General features: G+C 45.2%; 1 protein-coding gene across 2 annotated transcripts in view; it reads left to right on the forward strand.

Annotated features, from left to right (window-relative positions):
* Positions 1-1586: 1586 nt before the first annotated feature.
* Positions 1587-22926, forward strand: part of LOC105478101 (anosmin 1) — a 216462-nt gene continuing 195122 nt past the window's right edge. The window contains exon 1 of one of the 2 annotated variants that reach the window (XM_071089005.1): positions 1587-1927. In XM_071089005.1, coding sequence (XP_070945106.1) covers positions 1721-1927 — 207 coding nt within the window. In that variant the 5' untranslated portion in view covers positions 1587-1720. The remainder of the gene's footprint in view (positions 1928-22926) is intronic. The other variant, XM_071089004.1, reaches the window with a different exon arrangement.

Here is a 22926-nt window from a genome sequence, read left to right on the forward strand (position 1 = left end):
AGAGTTTCAGGATGGTGATGGCAGAACAGGCCTTCTAAGAGTGCGACTGTACCATTGTACAGCTTATATGTCCATGAAACTGGCTCTGCCTATAGAACCTTTTGAACAAGATGACCCTGATTTTCTAATTCGCTGAGAAACACACCAAGGCCAATTAATTCGACTGGCCTTCCTGATTTAAGCTATGTGAAGAAATACACATGTAAGATGATGTACTTGAAAAGCACTCAGAATAGGATAGCTGCAGATGGCTGTCATTGCAATTTGTTAACAGGCAGATCTCAAAATTGCAGAGTGGAACCTGTGTATAAGAATAGGGGAAAGAGTGGGAAATTGCAAAACAACTATACAGGCTTTGTGCAAAGAGGGTTCGAGCCTTCTGATGTAGCTTTGAGTAGAGCGAGTGCATCTAGATACCCTGACTGTGTTTAGCTGGGTGCTTATGGAGATCCTATGTTTTCGAAGGTGAAAGCGCAATTGGGTAGGAGACGGTGGAGATGTCAGAGCAAAGGAACAGCAGTCAGTTGTTGTCCATTGGAACAAGAGTGTGCCTGGGTCTTTCTTCTCTGGGTTCTCCTACCTGCACGGGGACTGTCACTTCCTGATGGAGCTCAGGGGAGTGTAGAGCTTTGTCACAGGTTGTGTCTTATCAATGCCTCCTGTCTTTCTGTGGCAGGATCCTGGCTGGGGAGGGAGAATTCCTGTGCTGAGAGAACACTAGAAAAAACGACAGGAGAGGCCGGAGCAGCCATTCCAAAGCTAAAAAGCCTGAGTCAAGAGGCTCGGGGCAAATCGTGGGGAAAGAAAGAGATTAAGACGCAAGTCTATTTAGAATAAATCACTCACTTGGGGCGTGCAAGGCTTACTAGAAAAACAGACACCTGAGGAAACAAGGCGTGTGGACCTAAAGGTGGTTAGCTATGCACTGAGACTGTCTCCAGGGAAAACAGTGCGGGAAGGAAGGGAGGGAGGGAGGGATGCGGGAAGGACGGAAGAAATGCAGGAGGGAGAGAAGGAGCAACATGTCTTCGGGACACTGTAGGGCAAATGTCCACGCTCCCCTCCCCGTCTGCCTTACTGCCATTTCAGTTTTCTTCCCTTCTTTCCACTACCTGGGCAAAGGGAATTCGAATATGTGAAAGCGTTGGAAAAGCCTGGACCCAGGGGAGGTCGGGGAGAAAACAGGCCACTTAGGGGCGCGGGGTCAATCCCCAGGCAGGTGGGACGCCCCTGGGGGTCCTGAGGCCTCTTCCCGCCTGCTGAAGGGAGCAACCCTCCTGGCAGGCCTGGACCTGCTCACACCTGACGTTTACCTGGACGGAGGGGGGAGGTGGGAGGGGCAGGAAGCGGTTGGTGCGGACGGGAAAGGCGCCTGCGTGGGAGCCCGGCCCCTTGAGACCCGCGCGGCGTGGAAAGCCGCTCGGCGTCGCCCTCCCCCGGAGCGCGCGAGCTAGCAGTCCCCGAGACCGGCCCACGGGCCCTGCGCCCGGCCCCCCTGTCACTCACACGCCTTCCAGCCAATGGTGCGGCCGCCTGTCCCCCTCACCCCACCCCTCGAGGGCGAGCTGGGAGGGAGGTCGGATGGGAGGGTCCGGCAGTAGTTGAAGGATTGAACTTTCCGCCTTAGTCGCGGCGGCTGCCTGGTCCCCAGCAGTTCAGCCCCGGCGCGGAGCAGGGAGCCTCGGCCCGCGCCCGGCGCCCTCGCCCACGACCTGCAGCCATGGTGCTTGGGGTGCCCAGCGCTGTCCTGACCCTCTGCCTCTGGCTGGCGGCCTCCAGGGTCTGCCTGGCGGCCGGCCCCGGCGCGGCTGCTGCGCGACGGCTGGACGAGTCGCTGTCTGCCGGGAGCGTCCAGCGCGCCCGCTGCGCCTCCAGGTGCCTGAGCCTGCAGATCACTCGCATCTCCGCCTTCTTCCAGCACTTCCAGGTACGGGGAGGCCTTCGCCCGCCCGGGGTTATTTCTGGGGCTGCGGCCGCGGCGGGGGCGCACCGGGGCGCGCGCCTCCCAGCCTGGGCGCGCAAAGTTCTCGGCCAGCGCCGCGGGCTGATCTTGGCTTCCCCTGGGCGTGGATTATACAGTCGAGGTGCTGGAACCCTCCTTTCCAGCCTCTTCCAGGCTCCCGAAACGAAAAAGAAGCCCGAGGCATCTTGTCCCAACTCCCTCCTTCCCAGCGGGAAACCAAAGGCGATTTCCTTGGGGAGGGAGAGTCGTGAATGCCGAGGGTGGGTGTGTGGATGTGGCTGTTTCCCGGGAATTGAGTGCGCGAGACTCCGGGCGGGTGGCGACTCCTGCAAAGTCCCAGGCGCTCCGAGGCACTGGCAGGGAGTCCGGCAGGCGCGCCCGGCTGCGCCCGGGGACCTCGCCTCGAGCCCCAGCCCTGCAGGTGCCCGCCGGCCGACACTTTGTCTCTTTTGAACGATGGTTTTCACCCTCTGCGGGCTCAGAGCTCGCTGCCCACCCTTGGAGCCCCAGCCGGGGGACTTGTGCCAAGTCGTGTTCCAGGGTGCGCGTATACGCGTGTTGCGGGTGCGGGTGGCTGTGCGCGCCTCAATTCGGAACCCCAAATATTCAAGGTCTTGCTCTGGACTACCGTAGAGCGTCAGGGAAGAAGTGCCGGAGACAGGGGATTTGGCGGGGCAGTATTTGGATACTCCGCAACGAGCCCGAAGGGCACCGTCCCCCAAGCCCCGTACGTAGGTTCTTTGAGGATGGGGGAGTGTGTGTGTGTGCGCGCGGGCTTGTGTGGGAGGCTCCGGGAGCCGCGCGCTTGGCTCCAGCGGGTTGCCGGGACTCTGCCCTGTGGCGCGGACCCCCCCGGGACTTGCGCGGAGGCTCCGGGTGCTGGTGGGCGCACAAGAGCAGGTTCCGGACTCAGCGGGAGCGAGTGCATCTGCTGCCTCTACCAGCCCTGTCGAGCGCGCAAGCTCTGAAATCCTCCACTTACTTTGAACCTCTCTCATCCTTCTCTCCTTCTCATTATCACCTCTATCCCTAGGTGCCCACCTGTTCCAAGTTCCCAATTTTTCGCCTCAGGGAAACTCTGAAGGGACCAAAAGGAGAAGTGGGGACTGGGCGGGAACTGGAAGCCAAACCTTTGGCTCTTAAACTGGGCGCCCCTCCTGCCGGGGCTGGGTCAAGGGGCGGAGGGTCCCCCTAGGGGCCCTGGGAATTAAGCTGCCAGAGGAGGCTATATTAATACGGGTGGAGTGTGGAAGTGATTCCCCTTAGCCCTCGGGGATGATCTTGAACCAGCTGGTGAAGCTGGTGAAGCTGTGCAGTTGAGTTTGTTCTAAGTCATAGAAGCAGCATCTCGTGGGTGTCAGAGAAATGGGCACGCTCTGCAGTCCTCCTGCGTCTTCAGGGAATGGAAGACCCAGTGCTCACCTCCTGTGGTGAAATTTCCCAGACATTCGGGACAGAGCCGGGAGAGGGCCGGTCCCCAGGCACCTGGTCTCCAGCTCTCCGCGTCCTACCCTGAAAGTCACTCTCCTAAGAAGATGCCACACTATTATTTGAAACAACAGAAAACGAAACGGAGCTGCCTATTCCCAGGGAGAAAGAGTACCTTTTTTTTTTTCTTTTTATTGAATTGTCAGTGCTGTCATTTATTTGTTTTACAGTTTCAGTGGCTAAAGCAGCAGCTTAGATGAAGCCAGTTCCCGTGAAAGGCTTTTCTTGTGGTCTCCTTGGCATGATTTCTCTTTGGAAGAAAAACTGCTGACAGAATGCACATTGCTAGACAATCCTGATTACATTTTAATTAGCTGGGGGTGAAATAAGCTGCAAATTACTCAGTTAAGACTTAATAACTGCTGTGTTTGTAATCAATTGTAAAGCCATTCTGGGAGCCTTAACCCTAACCTGGTAATGCCTATCTGATTTATCTAAATTGCAGGGATTAAGCTTTTTTAAGATCTGAAAAGACAGCAACACATTCTCCTTATAAAACCCCAAGCTTCCCTGTTCCCCACCGCTTGCCATATATATAAAATTAGAAGGAAGATGGGCCGGGCGCAATGGCTCCTGCCTGTAATCCCTGCACTTTGGGAGGCCAAGGCGGACGGATCATTTGAGGTCAGGAGTTCGAGACCAGCCTGGCCAACGTGAAATCCCGTCTCTACAAAAAATTAGCCCAGTGTAGTGGCGCATGCTTGTAGTCCCAGCTACTCAGGAGGCTGAGGCAGGAGAATCCTTGAACCTGGGAGGCAGTGGTTGCAGTAAGCCGAGATCACACCACTGCACTCCAGCCTGGGTGACAGAGCAAGACTCTGTCTCAAAAAAAAAAAAAAAAGAAAGGAAGGTAGAGAAATCAGTCTGCAGACAACTCATGACACTGCATGTGGTGTTTATTAGTCTATTTATAAAGGCTGGGCTACAGGAAGTCTTAGGAAGAGCCCTTTCCTACAGGGTCACCCCCCCAACTTCTGCTAATGAGCCCACCCATAAAGCTGTCTGTGGAGCAGGTGCGTGTTTCCATCTTCTCTTGCATGGTTTCAGGCTGTGTTTAAGGATGGAAGAAGCTTGCGTGGCCTCCAGCCTGGATGCCCGCCAGGCATGTGGACTCTCAAGTATGAAAGCTGTCAGGCCTTGCCTCAGGAGAGCGCAACGTATGCACTCATGGGGTAGGCAGTGACGCAGATTCCCTGGGTCAGTGACCTGCTGTCATAGGCCTGCAGCGGAAGCTGTTGTCCCATAGTCTGTGTCCCAGTTGTCCCCACTGTCCTCCACTGCCCAGCCCTTCAGCAACAAGACAGAAAAGTGGTGGGTAGATGTTCACACCTGACACCTCCAGGTCTGCAGGCTGCTTCTGCCCCACCTGCGCACAGTGGCTGTCAACCACGCCCAAAAACACAAGGGACTCAGTACTGAGGCACGGGCGGGCGTGAGAGTGCAGACCAGGGGTACCTGAGTAATCCGACACTGCTCCGACCTGGAAAGGAAGAAAGGAAGATGGGATGGAAACCCCATCGTTTCACTACTGAATGCTGCCCTTCATTCACGAAAAGAAACAGTGCATGTTAGCATCTCCTGAAATGTCAGTACCTGGCTCCAGGGTGCTTTGTCCAGGGCATTTGGCACGGAGCTATTTCAGGCTCACAAATAGAATACATAAGTGCAGTTAGTAGAGTGAAGAGGAGCTATGGGTCTGTGAGGTATGGAGCAGGGAAGTGGGCTTTGGGGCTGGGCAGATCTGCTCTACACCCAGGCTCTGCTGTTCGCAGATGGGTAGCTTGGGTGCATCACGCCACCTTCCTGAATGTCAACCCTTCATGTGCCCGGTGGGGGAGAGAAACACCTGCCCTGCAAGATGCAATCAGGATGCAAAACATGTTGGGGTCATGCACGTGATGGTAATACAGCAGCTAGCTCTATCCGGAAGATTACTAAGGAGCAGCCACTCTTCTGGGTATTTTACAAGTACTATTCTTTTAATCCCCACAACACTCCTAGAAGGCAGCTACTAAATTAGAGAAGAACTCAGAGGTCTTGAAAAGTTGGCTCATCACACAGTTCATTGACTGTTTAGCTGGGTTATCACTGAGGATGGCTTCTAGCTTTTGGTTTTGTTTCTATTTTTAAGATTTTGTTGGTTAGCTGGATAATTTACTTCAGGACTGACTACCTAATTTTCAGGGCCTGGTGCAAAATAAAAACATGGGGCCTCTCACTCAGCAAGAAAAAAAGTGTTTGTCCAAGGAAATAAGATATAAAACGTTTTCTTTCTTTTGCCACTTGCTTCTCTTAACTAGTCATGGTGTTTTAAATTTCCTATCCCATGTAGTTCTCAGTAAAGAAAATTTAAAAGTTTAATTATTAGCATGACACTAACTCTTCTTTATATTGTGCAATGCCAGTTTTACACGCAAATATCAGAGCACTTAATTCCTGGAGGGAGCCCTGAAATGGCCAGAGGGTTCAACAGGCCAGACTCGGGAATGGTGGAAGCAGGAAGAGAAGGCTCCCCCAAGGCTTTGGGGTGTGCCCAGGGAACACTCATGTCTCACAGGCACCTAGGGCCTTGGGCTCAGACACATGTGCTCAGGCATGATGCTGGCCAGGTCCCCTCTTTTGCCTGCTGCTGCACCCAGGGATTGTACTCTTGCCTGGCACACGTCCTCTGGAATTTGAGCCAGGTGCTTCCCCTTCGTAGGCCAGCTCCTCCTGCCCCCAGCAGATGGGCAGCTCCCAGGTGTATTGCAACCTCCTCAGTGGGTGTGCCATTCCAGTGTCTCAGAATCGGGCTGGCCACCCACCAAACACGCCATGATGCTACTAGCATGGAATGGGGACAGACACAACCATACCATGGGACACTGTAGGACATGCATATGGCCAACCCTGATCTTCCCTACACCCATGCCCAGGTTCCTGCAGGGATCATAGTGGGCAGGGATCATGTGATGGGAGGTGGTGAGCAGAAGGCCAGTGGGGCCTGGGGTGCTGGTGATGGGGGAATGGGCGGCGAGAACCTGTCCTGGAGAGGTGAGGGTGCGGTGGGAGTCAGGATCGGTTGTAAGCTGACATGTCCACTCTCCAGTGAGTACTGCAGTGTGCTATTGACTCTTACATACAAAACTCAAACTCAAAGAATTTCAGCATGGCCACTGCAGAGCATACCCCAAGCCTAGGTCCTCTTGTGAGCATGGAGTGGACTGCACTGGTCATACGTCTGTGAAACTGACCTAGTTTGCTTTGTTTGTATGTCAAGGATGCAGCCATCTGGGAAAGTTTAAACCTACTTTAGTGTGGCGGTTCCTCATAGGGTCACCTGTAATATTAAAGGGTACGATGCTAACATATGCTCACTTAGGGAGAAACATCTCTCCTTTTATGTTCTCAACTTCCCTAGAAGATTAAAGAAGAAGGAAAGGAGGGAGGTGGTGCCTGAGATAAGCCCTGTCTCTTTATAGGCGACTCTTTATGCATTTGAGAGTGACTTCATGCCTTATGCTTCATCTTGGACACTCTTGCTCCTCTGACCTCCCCTGGGTCTGCCCATGGTGGCACAGGTATAGCAGAGTCTTGAGCTCTACACATAAGTTCCCTAAGCATGGGCAGGCTTGGGACCTGCCATTGGCAATCTCAGCATTGGCAGGCCTGGAACCTGCTCTTTCTCTGCCTGTGTTTTCTCAATGGAGGCTCAAGAGAGTAGCGTTTGAGGAAAAGTAGTAGTCCGTGGGCAAGTGAGGCGAGGTGTGTCTCTGCCAGATTTCAGAATGCCCAGGGAGAAAGTGGATGGGATCCTGCTGGAAGACGAATAGCAGGTTGCCAGCAGCTTGGCCCTAGGGTTCCAGAATTGTACTGATGTTGAGAGATTTTTCCTTAATGGGACATTATTCACCCTATAAAGTACCACTGATAGACTCCCTTCGGTAGCTGATTAGAGATCACAGGCTCTTCCTAGCAGTAATTGGAAGCTGTTTGTTTTGGCAAAAAGGAGAATGAAGCTGGTGATGAGATCATTCCACTTAGAGGACCAGCCTCTCCTCCAAGAAAAGTAAACAAACAATTAGTGCATCAAAACCCCAGCAGCTACAAATCAGCCCCAGACTCACAGATTTCAGAGGAACGGATTTTGTGGTGCTCATACCCAGCCTATAATGTGTCCCTTTGCCCTGTGCTGAGTTTTCAGTTATATTGCAGGATAGCCAGGCATTTAGAGAGCCGCTGGCAGAGACACGGCTCGATGCAGTTTGGTCTTGGTGTTTCCTGGTCTGAGTTATTGGCTCTCTGGCTGCATTTCTAACATGTTCTGAATTTGACCCAAAAGAAACCTTATGCTATTCATTGTAATTTTTTGTGTTTTTAATATGGTATTTCTCTTTGAACATGATTTAAAACTCTACCTTATTGTGACTGTAATAGAACATTTAAAAACAATAGAAAATACACTTACTAACTTGTTTATTTCTTCATGCAGTATATCAAATATATATCAGATATATATCTCTGTGTGTATATATATATATATGTGTATATATATATATGTGATATTATTTATGCACATGTGTGTATTTGGACACCTAAATAAAAAAGGTAATATTGTTGGTGCAAGTGTTCCCACTTTAAAAAATGTAATCATAAATTTGGAGGTTATCATATTTATTCAAAATAAATTCACCACCTTTCATGTTCTAACCTACCAGGTATGTTTCAGTGAGTGAGTATAAAATGTTGGGGTTAAGGTAGAGAGACTTATGAAAGTATTAGGGGGCACTGCTTGTATTAAGTCAGAAATGGAGAAGTTCCAATGGATTACTTGGTATTGCTGTCCAGAAACTGGACTCTCATACCATTTTTGGGGGAAGGGAGGTTTGGGGCAGCAATTAATGAAGCATATCTATATTATCAAAAGGCATTTTTATTTATGAAATAGGAACAGAAATAACTGAAAATGCCTCTTTGCAATGCCTTGTGTAAAGTATAGAATAACATAATTCCTGGGCATCATCTAAGCTCACAGAGCCTTAGGGTTCTGAAGTCAGCTACCTTTCAACCTTTCCATTTAACTTACCCTGGGCTCCATATTTTGAAAGCAGGTTGTCTGTCAACATATGGCATTTATTAAGTATGACCTAGTTTTTCCTCTTTACATTAATCCAAGATATCCATAACTCTTTCAAGCTTTAGATTAGCATTAGGTTGCCGCCATGACCAGAAATGATTGATAAAATGAATAGTCATGACATTTTAGTTCTCTTTGCACCATCATCTTAGGAAAATGTGTCATTTTGGGGAGTTTTCTGAAATATTTTAAAAGAGGTGATAGACACCAATTCCTTCTCCAGTCGATTCAGTTGTTGACCTCTTTCTTGCCTCTCACCCCACCATCTCCCGGCTCCTGTATCAGCTGCTAATAGCTTACAGCTGCTTCCTTTTAAGGGAATAACCTTTGACCGATGGGCACCATCTTGCTTGCAAGGTCATGCATCCTCCTTCCTTGATGTGGGCAGACCATGGCAATTGGCTCTCTGCTCAGGGGATGTAGGAGGTCAGCCGCCTGCTGGAATCAGCTCTGTAATGCAATTCATGCCCAAAAACATTGCATGGGATCAGGCTCATGCAGGGCTCAGGCTGAGATCCCATCCCCACACAGGTTTTATCTCTGCCTTCTCCTGCTTCCTCTCTTCTCTTCCCTCTTCTACTGAGAGCTTCTCTCCCCGCCCCAATATTACCCCATGTCCGAGAAACCCCATTTCAACCTCTGCTTCTAGGAAACCCAGTCTAAGACACCTCCCTTCAGAAACACTTGGTCCAGTTCAACACTTTTGTTTTTTCTGATCAGACAACTCGATTCTTATAGAAATGACCTGTTCAAGCTAGTAGGTAGAAGAAGTAAAAATACAATCTAGCTTTTATACTCTCAGCTAAGACTTCATTTACTATCCTTTAAAAAATTGAGAGAGAATACAAAGTTTAAATGTCATTTTATTTTATTTTATTTTTATTTATTTATTTATTTTGAGACGGAGTCTCGCTGTGTCACCCAGGCTGGAGTGCAGTGGCACGAACTTGGCTCACTGCAAGCTCCGCCTCCCGGGTTCACACCATTCTCCTGCCTCAGCCTCCCGAGTAGCTGGGACTACAGGAGTCCGCCACCACGCCTGGCTCATTTTTTCTATTCTTTAGTAGAGACGGGGTTTCACCGTGTTATCCAGGATGGTCTCGATCTTCTGACGTCTTCTGACGTCGTTATCAGCCCGCCTCGGCCTCCCAAAGTGCTGGGATTACAGGCGTGAGCCACCACGCCTGGCCTAAACATAATTTTAAATAAAGAAACAGATTCAGAAGATTTTCTGTTACTTGAATTTAGTTTCTAGCTCCTGATGACTTCAGTAAAAGGATTTCAATTCTTGGACCTAGTAGGTAAGCACATCATGCTCCCTCATTGTTGAGAATTCAATGAAATGTGAAAATACGCACTGTTCAGGCAAGCTTGAAATAGCGGTAGGGTAGGTAGGCAGTAGCTGGAGTGAGAGGACATCATTAACGACAGTACTACATGGCAGGTCTAGGAAGAAGGCAAGGGAGCCCCAATATTTCAGGTATCAGCCAACATTGGATTTACTCAGCATGCAACCAGAGGAGCTATACCCCCGAAAAACTGCCTCCTCCGGGACCTGCAATCCTTTGTATATTTTAAAAATGTAATTTATGTATGGTTTCAAAGAGGTGAGGGGAGAAATTTTCCCTAATGGTAAAGAGGGTTGGATAAAAATACTTATCCTTGTTAGCCAATATGTAAAAAACGCCCAGAAAGGAACAAATGTAGCATTTGTAGATTGTTTTCATGTACATCACTGTCTGTTTAGGTGCTGGGTCTGTTTCTTTCTTTAAAAAGTACTGATTGATTTGCATTTCCCTGATTACTAGTGATGCTGAGCATTTTTTCATATGTTTGTTGGCCATTTGTATATCTTCTTTTGAGAATTGTTTATTCATGTTCCTAGCCCACTTTTTGATGAGATTGTTTTTTCTTCTTGCTGATTTGTTTGGGTTCCTTGTAGATTCTGGATATTAGTTATTTGTCAGATGTATAGGTTGTGAAGATTTTCTCCCACTCTGTGGGTTGTCTGTTTACTCTGCTGACTGTTCTTTTTGCTGTGCAAAAGCTCTTCAGTTTAATTAAGTCGCACCTATTTATCTTTGTTTTTGTTGCATTTGCTTTTGGGTATTTGGTCATGAAATCTTTGCCTAAGCCAATGTCTCAAAGGATTATTCCAATGTTATCTTCTAGAATCATTATAGTTTCAGGTCTTAGATTTAAGTCCTTGATCCATCTTGAGTTGGTTTTTGTATAAAATGAGAGATGAGGATCCAGTTTCATTCTCCTACATGTGGCTTGCCAATTATCCCAGCACCGTTTGTTGAATAGGGTGTCCTTTCCCCACTTTGTTTTTGTTTGCTTTGTCGAACCACAGTGCGATACCACCTTACCCCCTGTAAGGATGGCTATTATCAAAAAACCAAAAAATAGTAGATGTTGATGTGGATGCAGTGAAAAGGGAACACTTCTACACCGCTGGTGGGAATGTAAACTAGTTAAACCACTGTGGAAAACGGTGTGGAGATTCCTTAAAGAACTAAAAGTAGAACTACCGTTTGATCCAGCAATCCCACTACTGGATATCTACCCAGAGAAAAAGAAGTCATTATATGAAAAATATACTTGCACACGCATGTTTATAGCGTTTATAGCAGCACAATTTGCAATTGCAAAAATGTGGAACCAGCCCAAACTCCCATCAATCAATGAGTGGATAAAGAAACTGTGATATATATGTGTGTGTGTGTGTGTGTGTATAAATATATATATACACACACAATGGAATACCACTCAGCCATAAAAAGGAATGAACTAATGGCATTCGCAGCAACCTGGATGGGATTGGAGACCATTATTGTAAGTGAAGTAACTCAGGAATGGAAAACCAAACATCGTATGTTCTCACTTGTAAGTGGGAGCTAAGCTATGAGAATGCAAAGGCATAAGAGTGATACAGTGGACTTTGGGGACTTCAGGGGAAAGGGTGGGAAGGGGGTGAGGGATAAAAGACTACACACTGGGTTCAGTTATACTGCTCGGGTGATGGGTGCACCCAAATTTCACAAATCACCACTAAAGAACCTACTTGTCTAACCATATACCACCTGCTCCCCCAAAACCTATAGAAATATTTTTTTTAAAGTACTGATTTAATAAGTTCCATTTATTTCAGCTAATATCAGTGGATTGTTACAATTCCAAAGATGAGCTAAAACTTCTGTACATGAGGAACTTAGGGTCTATTTGAGGCTAAGACTTGTTTGTAAACAGACAAGTTCAGCTCAATAGATGGAGTTTTTTGTATGAGATCTCAGAGGAGGGAGGGTGTTTATCTTTTTAGGGAACGTCTCATAATTGCTCGCTGAGTTATTCCAGCTTGGAACAGCATGTGTATAAATAGAGAGTCTTGCAACAGTGTGGTCTGTCTGTTGGGGACCATAACCTAAATGGCCATGATACAGCATCAGCCTCCCAGCTAGCAGCCAGGCTTTGGGAACTTGTTAGAGAAGGAATAAATAGCCACAAAGCTCAAGTGCTTTGTTCTGCAAGGCAGGTTAAGAGCATGCCCATTGTAACCTGATGCCACATTCAAGCCACAACACTCAGGAGTGTGTGTCTTGCTGGTTCTTGCTAATCTGCTTGAATTTCAACTCTTAATGCTTTTCAGTTGATCTCTATGGAGATCCTTGGCCGCACCCCTAAGAAAGTGCCTAAGAAAGAAGAAGTGAGGAAAAGGAGGCTGTCCATCTCTTGGCTTACGGTTGGACACAGCTTCTGAATTAGTGGAAGGTAGAAGCTCTCCGAAATTCCTGAGCCACGGGACAGAAGGCATTTAGCATTGCATTTTACAGTGTTTTGAAGTTGACACAGTTGTTTCACATAAAATATCTATTTGACCGTCACAACTACTCTGTGAGGTCAGGAATGTTATTTTTCTTTCCAGATAAGAAAACTGAAGGCCTGAAAATGAGATAACCAAGGATCCATAGCAGAAACTCAAGCCCTCATTGTCACATTCCTAGATATTTGTACTGAATGACCCCATTTCTTAGTATGTTAGCTGCTAGAGAAGACAGAGGGGAAATAGCACCTATATTACGATCCAGAGACACTCAGTTGTGAGGGAACTAGGACGGGATTTCTCACTCATTGGCTTCTGGACACAGTTTTGCACCACAGTTGCACAGGTGAGGACAATTGAAAGGTTGCTGGTGTGATAGAAAATGGCTTGAAAAATATCAGTCCATCAATACCGTCCCGAGTGGTGGTGCACATACCCACCCAATTCATTCTTCTAACCAATAAGAATCTGCAAAACACAACTTGTCTTTCAGGTATCTTAGATTGTGAGGCCCCAGCATATGTGAGATGTGCTTCTTGCCTCCAAAACAATTACTTTCTTTAAGAATTTTTTGTTTGTTGTTTACACAAGGTCTCCCTCTGTTACCTAGGCTGGAGTACAGTGCCATGACCATATCTCACTGTAGCTTTGCACTCCTAGGCTTAAGAAATCCTCCCTCAACCTCTTGAGTAACTGGGACTACAGGTGTGTTACACCCTGTACCTGGCTAATTTTTTTCCAGAGATGGGGTCTTGCTTTGTTGATCAGGCTAGTTTCAAACTCCTGACTTCCAGTGATTCTGTTGCATCAGCCTCCCAAAGTACTGAGATTACAGGTGCGAGCCACTGTACCTGGTCAAGATAATTATTTTCTACTGGAGAGAGGGACAAATGTTTAATAAAATTGCTGCAAGTTGTGGACATGAAGAAAGAAACTATTAAAGCCATGAATCATCTTTTAAGTCCTTACATATAGTAATTTAACTCATGATCATGGGTATTGATATTTTTCAGATGAAGAACGCCTTTTTTTGTTTTTCGTCAATTGCTTTTGTTTAGGCCCATCCAATTTTCCATGCATGTAATGAAATAGTTTTCTTGACATTCTTGGGGAAGCGTTCCAAGCAGCTGGAGTCCGGGACATCACAGGGATGTTTGCTGCCTGCGAATAACAAAAGTCATGGTGTCCTCATTCTTGGCTGTGTTGCTGTTGTGTATGTTGATGGGACATGTGTGGAGTCGTCGTGCGTGGTAATTGTAGCTTGCATGTATGTGACAGCCATTTCCACGAGCTCAGTGTGCCTGACATGCTTGCTTCACTGCCTTTTGTTTGGGTTTTGGTTATGTGTGTGTGTGTTTACACTTTATAATTCTTTCCGGCATCTCTGCAAAATATAAAAGTTAGGCAGTGAGGAAGTCTTTCAAAAAAAGAATTTTGAAAATTCTCAAGGCTGCACATGAGAACAAGATGGTAAAGATGTGAAGTTTTGGGGTTCTTTAATCCCCAAAGCTTTAAAACCTCTCCTCAGGGGAGTCTGAGAAACAATACCCCATCAAAAGGCTTGAAAAGAATCCAGCAGCTAATCAAGGCTCTTAATTCACATTCTGTTTACCCTTTTGTTTTGAATTATAACTTTTTTATTTCATAAGGTTTTTTCTGTACTTTTCAAGTTATCTTCAGGTTATTAATACTTCAGAAAATATTTTCTTAGTGAGCTCAAAAATACATAATTTTGTGTTTCACATTACCCTGATTCTCATAAAGATAAGGCAGATATGTTGTTACCACTTAAAAAGTCACATAATGGGCCAGGCGTGGTGGCTCTCACCTGTAATCCCGGCACTTTGGAAGGCCAACGCGGGCAGATCACCTGAGGTCAGGAGTTTGAGACCAGCTTGGCCAACATGGCAAAACCCCGTCTCTACTAAAAATACAAAAATTAGCGAGGTGTGGGGGTGCGCACCTGTAGTCCCAGCTACTAAGGAGGCTGAGGCAAAAGAATTCCTGGAACTTGGGAGGTGGAGGTTGCAGTGAGCCGAGATTGTGCCACTGTACTCCAGCCTGGTGACAAAGAACCTGTTGAGTTCTTTGAAGGGTTCATTCAAGGAAAGTTGATTAACTCTTGTTTAAATCTCTAACAGGGCATTATTGCAAGAGACAGTCCATCTAGACTTACACAAATATCCCAGTCCTTGTCTTTAAATGCCTACACCGTTGGAAGTAACAACACTCTTCTGAAATGTAAACTCCTTGTTATACCGTGTATACCAGAAAGAAAGTTGGCCAAAATCTGTAAACCTAAAATATGGGAGAGAGATTTTTAACAGAATACACAGCTTATATTGACGTGTAACCCCATCAACTGGACAGGTCCTGAGTGTTGTTATAATAAATCCCGTATGCCAAGGAGGTTTGCGTTTCAGGGTCATTAGTTGGCTTTCCAACTGATAGGACTCCCGCAGAATGCAAATTGCAAGATCCTTTACAATCATAAGGAATAGTGATAATAGAATCATTCCCACAATTGGAAGTATACAAATGTTTCCTGAGAACTGTGCGCCAACAGTTTCTGATGCAGTGCTGAGATTTCCGTCTTTTCTTCTTCATGGCCAGATACTTACTTTTGTCTCTGCCAACTCCTGTTTTATCCCTTGCTTGATGGTCATTTCTCCCCAGTGGACAGAGTTCTGCTCACCGTAGAGGCGTAATTGTGCCTAAAACAAGGAGCAGAGAACGATGTAGCTGTAAGGAGATGCTATGGCAACCAGACATCGGAGGTTACCTATTCCTGCCCAACAGTCCTGCCATTCGAATGACCCGCATAAGGGCAGAATTATAAACCACACCACAGCATTGGTACCTGCCCCCTGGAGTTGAAACCAATCCTGTTGATGCCATGAATGCCAAGTTCATGCAGAAGTTACTGACTCCTTTCAGATAGAATTAGAAGAAAATGGGAGGCCAGTTGTTGTGAACATGTTTTGACAACTGTGGTTCTTTTAAATTTCATCTGTGGCAAGAAGGGACAGAGACGTCACCTAGGGTGGTGTCCACCATTAAAAACAGTCATTGTTTGAAGGTGGGCACTTTGTTCCCCATTTTCTTTTCCATGTTTTGGGCTATTAAAGCTATTTTGGGCCAGGCATGGTAGCTCATGCCTGTATTCCCAGTGCTTTGGGAGGCTGAGGTGGGAGAATTGCTTGAGTCCAGGAGTTCGAGGCTGCAGTGAGCTCCAGTGGCACCACTGCACTCCAGTTGGGTGACAAGAGTGAGACTGTGTCCTCAAAACAGAAAAGTCATTTGGAACTAGAACTTTGCCTTTAAAATCTAAAATGTATGTCCCATATATCCTTGATGGATAATGCCATCATATCTTTTGTTTAATCATTTATTTTTTAAATTTTGAATTTTTATTTATTGTATTTATTTACGTTTTGAGACAGGGTCTCACTCTGTCATCCAGGCTGGAGTGCAGTGGTGCAATCATGGCTCACTGCAGCCTCAAACTCCCTGGCTCAAGGATCCCTCCACCTCAGCCTTTCAAGTAGCTGGTACTACAGACATGTACCACCACACTTGGCTAATTTTTTAACAGTTTGTGGAGACAAGTTCTCACTATATTGCCTAGGCTTGAGTTTTTATTTTTTGAAAATACAGATAGGGTCTCGCTATGTTGCCCAGGCTGGTCTTGAACTTCTGGCCGCAAGAGATCCTCCCATCTGGGCTTCCCAAAGTGCTGGGATTACAGGTGTGAGCCACTGTGCCAGGCCAGCCCATCATATCTTTGAGAAGAAATGCATTGTCTCTCTTTTCTCGCTCTCTCCTGTTTTCTCTTTTCTTTCCCCGTCTTCCCTCTCCCTTTCTTTCTATTTTGACATTTGGCTGTACCATTTTGAAAGCAGTACAGCCAAACCTAGTGGTCATCATTCCGGAAATGGCCTACATCTGGGAAGTATTCTTTTTTTTCCCATTGGGCCAGAATTTAAAAGAAAGTGGAGAACATCTTTTGGTTGTTTTTGTTGTTTCCACATTTTTGTATCCGGAGTTATGAGCTAACGTCCTCACAGCTGCAAAGAAATTAAAAAAAAAAAATCTGGATAGAATATATTTTCTGGTTAAGTATCACAATCACCAGAAAAACAAATATAGACTAGTTGGCCGTCTGTATTTTCATTTTTTTATTATCCAGGAGCTATAGATTTTTGCAATGTTTTAAACCTGTTTTTAGTAGGGCAATATTTGCATACTCTAGTTCAATTTATTACTCCACAATTTTGAAAAAAAGATAGAGGTTGCTTTTTTACATAACCTCATGAAATTAGGGCTAGAATTTAATTTCCATATATTTGTCAGTGTGTATATTATGCATGCGTGTCTAGTTCAGGGTTTGTCAACCATGGCACTGTGGACGTTTTGGAGCAGATTCTTTGTTGACTGGAGGGGCTGTCTGGTGCATTTTAATGGTTCCACAGCATCCCTGGCCTCTCCCTACTCAATGCCAGTACCATCCCTCCCACCTTCAGTCATAATAAAACTGATGTCTCCAAACAGCAATATGTGAATATTTGTATCGGGATATCCATATCTATTCCGTTCATCTCTGTCTCTGGGTCTCTATCTCTGTGTCTGTCTCTATCTCTGTATATGTTTTGCTTCCACTCTATGGCAAACATCCTGGCAGTCATGACATGTCTTAGCTTCTTGTTCTCAGGAAACGCTAAGGGTCTGTGCTATGTCAGGCTCTTTGCTAAGCACTGGTGTTGCCAAGATGACCAAGGCACACGCCTTCATTCCCAAAGGACCGTGTCAGGGAACTGGGGTGCACAGACACAAAGGAGGCATCAGGTGGCACTAGCTCAGAGATGGGAGGCCACAAGATGGGGTTTACGGGGTGATCCAGAGCACACTGTGAATCCAGACTGCTGGTGCCCTACCCTGGTTCTGTCCCTTCCTATGCTTATATCTCTGCTGTAAGTAATTCTGGAATCAAAACCGATGCTGTGAACTCTCTTGCTTACTGGGAGACATGGGCATCCCCATTCACAGTCAGAGGAGGAGGTTTGGGCCCTGAGATCACCACAAAAGGACAGGGTTAGCCTGACAAGTTTTCATCTTCTGAATAAATGAGACCTTGTAGCGTTCTGTTAAGTTTCTCTCTCCTAAATAAAAGCCTCATTTTCCTTGTGTCTTTAGCAACCCTGATTGTGAAGATGTGTCGTGGCATGTGAGCATGATCGTATAAGTAGATGGATGGTTTTTACCTCTGAGCAGACTCGTGCAAACTTAGTTATGCTGCATCTTCTTTAAATTCACATTATCATTATTTCTGTTGGTGAACTGGTCCTAAGGTCTCCTGTTTTGGGGACTTGTTTGCATGTAAACTTCTTTTCCTTTCTGAAGACTGTTGTCTCTACCCTCTCTCTCAGACCATCGACTGCCCTTTCCTCCATTTCGATGGTGGTGCTGCTTCATTGAGTTTTCTGGGATGCCATGCATTTTACTCAGAACAGAGCCTCTTACTCGGTTTACAGATGCGCTGGCTGTCATCAAGATGAGTTAGGCCTAGAGGGAGTGCCTGGTGCTGATGATCTTGGGATTCAAAAATAGTGTGGTGCACGCCTGTAGCCCCAGCTGCTTGAGAGGCTGAGGAGGGATGATCACAGCCCAGGAGTTCTATTCTAGCCTGGGCAACACGGTGAGACCCCATTGCTACAAAAGATAAAATAAAATGAATAGTGTGTAACCCTGGATCCCCAGTGCTCTACAGTCTGGTCTGAGAGACCCCTCCACCTCAAAAAAAAAAAGAGATTTAAAAACTTCACTTTTAATTTAAGAGACTCTTTCCAGTTTGTTTTGAAGTATCTAGTTCAATCGGTAGAGCATGATATGCAGATCTCTTGGATGTGCTTTTGTTACTTAAAGATTTCCTATTCTGGGTGGCCATAGTGGGCCTGTCATCCCAGTGCTTTGGGAGGCTGAGATGGGAGGATCACTTGAGGTTAGGAGTTTGAGACCAGCCTGGGCGTCAAAGTGAGACCCCATCTCTACCAAAAAAAAATTAGCCAGGCGTGGTGGTGCATACCTCTCATCCTTGCTACTTGAGAGTCTGAGGCAGAAGAATTGCTTGAGCCCAGGATGTTGAGCTACAGTGAGCTATGATTGAGCCACTGCACTCCAGCCTAGGTGACAGAGAGACCCTGTCTCTGAAAAAAGAAAGATTTCCCATTTCCATATGATGCATCGGATAAGATTAAGTAGATTTTTATAGAAATTTGAAATCCTGGATAAATATTGTATAAGGAAAAAAACTCATTTAATTCCAAGTCATCTATTCTATTGGGAAAACATACCTGACTTTTCAGACATGCTTCTAATTCTGCAATGAACACATTTTTCTTGGAATGAGTTTTATTTTTTTGCAAAGCAAAGTTTTTTCTTGGGGTTATTGCTCTTTTCTCTTGCATCACATTTAATTAATCATGTTTTCTCAAGTGGTCCCTCATTAAAACACACTGTCTTTTGAAGTTTATATTAAAATAACCCAGAATCATGATGAATGGGTTGGAATGTAAGTCAGGGCATAATGGACTACAAGGTGCTCTATTTTAGTTTGATGAATTATTCTGCACTCTTTAATGAATAACATAAATTAGCATAATGAAAAAGCATGTATCACAAGAAAACAATGTGACAAAAATCTGACACTTTATAAAGTCAATTAGAAGGGGAAAACGCGTAGTTTTAGTCATCTGTTTCCCCTTCTTGGGTGTTCCCTACTGCAAATGAAGCGCAACTAAGTCCTGCATCTCCCAGTTTACGTGTGTATAGCAAGATGGAGGTTTTGCTTTACCATTAAAACAACAACTTCTAGGATTCCAGGCATATTCCAAAATGTGTTGCTAAAATATTCAGTAGGGAAGCACATGGAAATAGTAGTTTTTGTCTCTGGGGCACGGTACGTTTTTTCAATTAGATTTTTTTTAATGGTTATAGTGATAATAGCAATAGTTCCCAGCTCATGTTATCCGGAAGCATATCCTCTCCAGCTACTCTTAATGCATGTGAGTAATTAGCTTGATAACTTAACATTAATCCTTAACCTCTGCTGGTCAACATGCCAGATTCCAGGCAGTAATGCGCCTTGTGGGAATGACTTATTATGCATAACATATTGCACCTGTCAAGCCTTGCAGCTGCCAAGCATCTATTTTGAAAAATAATAGGGTGATTTGAGAGTGCCTTTAAAGTCAGCTTTGTGCTTTTGCCACACGGTCATCCCCAGCAAGAAATTACGTGTTTCTACAGTTGTTCTGTATGAAAATGGCCAGAGACTGAGATGAGGCCAAGAAAGCAGAGGCCAGAGAGGTCTAGACCGCCCTGAATGTTGTTACCTTGAGTCTCGGTCTTGCAGAAAAAGAAAACAGCACATGCAAAGATCAACTTATTGCTTTACAAAGCGGGTTGTTCTTTTTCAATGACAAGAATCCTATAAGAGACCTGTAAGAACTGAGTAATGGTCTCAGTCATTTATTTGGGACACTTGGAAGGGAGAGAAGAAAGACAATTGGAGTGTATTTCGTGAAGTCACATAAAGCAAGGGAAGAGTAAGCATCTCAGGCTTTCGTGGGGATCAGCCATATTTGGACGACTTGTAAAACAGCTCACTGCTCTCCAGCACCAGGAGTTTTGATTCTATGAGTGTGAGGTGTATCACCAGAATTTGCATGTTTCAAAAGCTTCCAGGTGAGGCTGATGTCACTGGTTCCAGTACCACACTTTGAAGGCCACTGCTTCAGTTAGTCATGCTGTTGGGCTTCTCTCTGGTACCTTTCTTTGCTTGATAAGAGGTGCCAAGTTCTAGCTTTGGAACTGTCCATTCTCCATCCACCAGCTTGGACATTCTTCTGGGCAGCCCTTTTTGATTCAGGTTATGTACAATTGATTAAGTGTGAGCTTACTAAGTAGAAGTCAGTGGTGGTGTCCTCAGCAGAAACATCACTGTAGGCTCACTTAGAATCGGTAGACTCATTTGTCAAATGAGAGGGCTGGAGTCACTGTATGGCTGCCATCTCTTTTGAAACACGAGTTTTGATTCCAACTTGTTGACGGATGAAGAAGCCATTGTCAACTCCTCTGAACATATGTGTTCAGGGAGACAGAGTGGGTCTCCTGGGAAAGAATGGGTCATTAGTAATCGAGGTCCAGGTATGGAACAAAGATCAGGAACATGAACCTGAAGGTTTCACCAGAGGGTGCAACATTTTAAGAGTAGATTGGTCACACCTGGGGAGAATTGTGTGCTTGGCCAAATCACCTCAATATGACTGTGTGGTTCTCCATGTTTATTCAGGCAATCCATTTTCACCAAAACTGGACTACTTGATTCTAAACAGTTTACATTATGGATTACAAATACCTTCTTATGATGCACCCACATGCTGTCAGATTGAAGTACTTTATGAAAGGAAAAACCATTGTCAGTGAGATGGACAGATGGATTGTTACAAAACACCATGTTCTGACATTTGCTGGGAGGTAGCAAGGAGGCCAAAGTGAAGAAATTAACATCGACAGTGAGTTGAAGCAAATTGAAAAAATAATACGTGAACATATTAAGACAGAGATTATTAACTGAGGTGCAGGTTGAAATGTGGCTGAAACAATGTAGTATTTGTCCCATGGCTTTAATTTATTTTAGTCACTTTTCTGGATTGAATAATGCACCTCTAACTCCATATGTTGATGTCCTAACCCCCAGTACCTCAGAAAGTGGCAAAGTGGCCTTATTTGGAAATAACGTCGTTGGAGATGTGATTAGTTAAGATGAGTCATTCTGTAGGAGGGTGGGCCCCTAATCCAATATGACTGGTGTCCTTACAGAAAGGGGAAATTTTAACACAGACATGCAGAGATGTGAGGACACGGATGTGAAGGTTGGAATGCTGTCACAAGCCAAGGAACTGTCAGAAGCTCAAAGAAAGTCACGGAGTCAATCTTCCCCTATGACCTTTCTGAGAGAGCATGGTCTTGCGATACTTTGGTCTCATACTTCCAGCCTCCAGAACCGAGAGACAATAAATTTCTGCTGTTTCAGCCCGCCCTGGGTTGTGGTACTTTGTCATGGCAGCCGTAGGAAACAAAGTCATATATTTCAATTTGAATTTGGAATTATACTAAGAATAGCACTTGACAGTATTGCATTTTCATGTTCTCCCAAGTGGGGTTTTGATATGTGAATCTAATTTAGTGTAACCGTGCATTAAACAACTGTATAGATTCTATGCTTTACATGGATATTATGCCTTTGCAAAGACTTGAAACAACCATACAATGTAGAAATTAATTAGGCTGCTCTTATTTATAAGCAACTGGAAACCATTTTCTTTATTGATGTACCAAAACTTACTGAGGGATTTTAGAATTCTGACTTCTCCATGGCAAATTGCATGTTTAATTGGGATTAATCAACCTCTAGGTGGGACCCCAGATCTCTCTGAGACCTTCTTCTACATTATCGAAAGTCACTCCTTGTGTGCAAAGTGGTCATATCACTGAACTTGGCATCTTGCCAGCTAGACTACAGCCTTGACCTTGGATGGTCACAGGTGGTTTTCATAGACATCTCTGTGATTATCTTGTAAAGGCATTATTCATCTCATTTGAGAAAAGAAGACATTAATTTTTCTGAGAGCTTACCACCCATGATGGATGAGTAGTAGCCTGGCATGTGAAATAAAGCCTTTTACTTTAAGTAAGGTGTGCTTACTATTAAAATATTCTTTTTGTTTGAATCAGTAGTAGTTCATACATTTTTAGCCTTCCTGAGCCCCAATTGACTCATCTACAAAGGGAGACTGTTGAACTTGAATTGCTATTAACTTGCAATTCTCAGGATGTAGAATTTTCCTCTGACTCTTGTGTTGCCACTGTTTCCAATGACTTTCACATGTTATTCAATGCGTAACAATGACTAACCTGATGATTTGGCACAGTCTTAAGCTTGGTAATTTTGAGGTTTAGAGCTATCATTGGGCACTTAGATTCCTCTTCAGTATGGTAATTTTGAGGTTTATTGGACACTTAGATTTCTCCTCTAACCCCATTCTTTACTTTTCCTTTCTCCTCAGCCATTAGTGGAAATTCTAAGTTCCTCACTATATGCTCATTTCCATGATGTGGTTTGTGTCATCGTCTTGGTCCTGCCCTTGAGTATTATGGAATTCAGTAATATGTGTGTGATCTTCCTTCTTCACACTCAGGCAGCATGGTCCCTGCATTGTGTTTTTCTCTTCTGGTTTTGATGTTTTCCTTTGGCATGGTAAATGTTTTGGAGAGAGTTACTAGACGAATTAGTTAATTAGAGAATGAAATATTAGCAGGCAGAAAATCTGAAAGTTGATCACTTGCAACTCCTCACCCCTTTTCCCTTGAACGGCTTTGAGAGATTTCGCTAGGAATTCAGGATGGAAAAGTCAGCATGACGGGGTAACATGTTACAGGGACAGTGTAACCTCTTTCCCTTGGAAAGTTCCCTGT

This window comes from Macaca nemestrina, chromosome X, assembly GCF_043159975.1.
Source record: "Macaca nemestrina isolate mMacNem1 chromosome X, mMacNem.hap1, whole genome shotgun sequence".
NCBI lineage: Eukaryota > Metazoa > Chordata > Mammalia > Primates > Cercopithecidae > Macaca > Macaca nemestrina.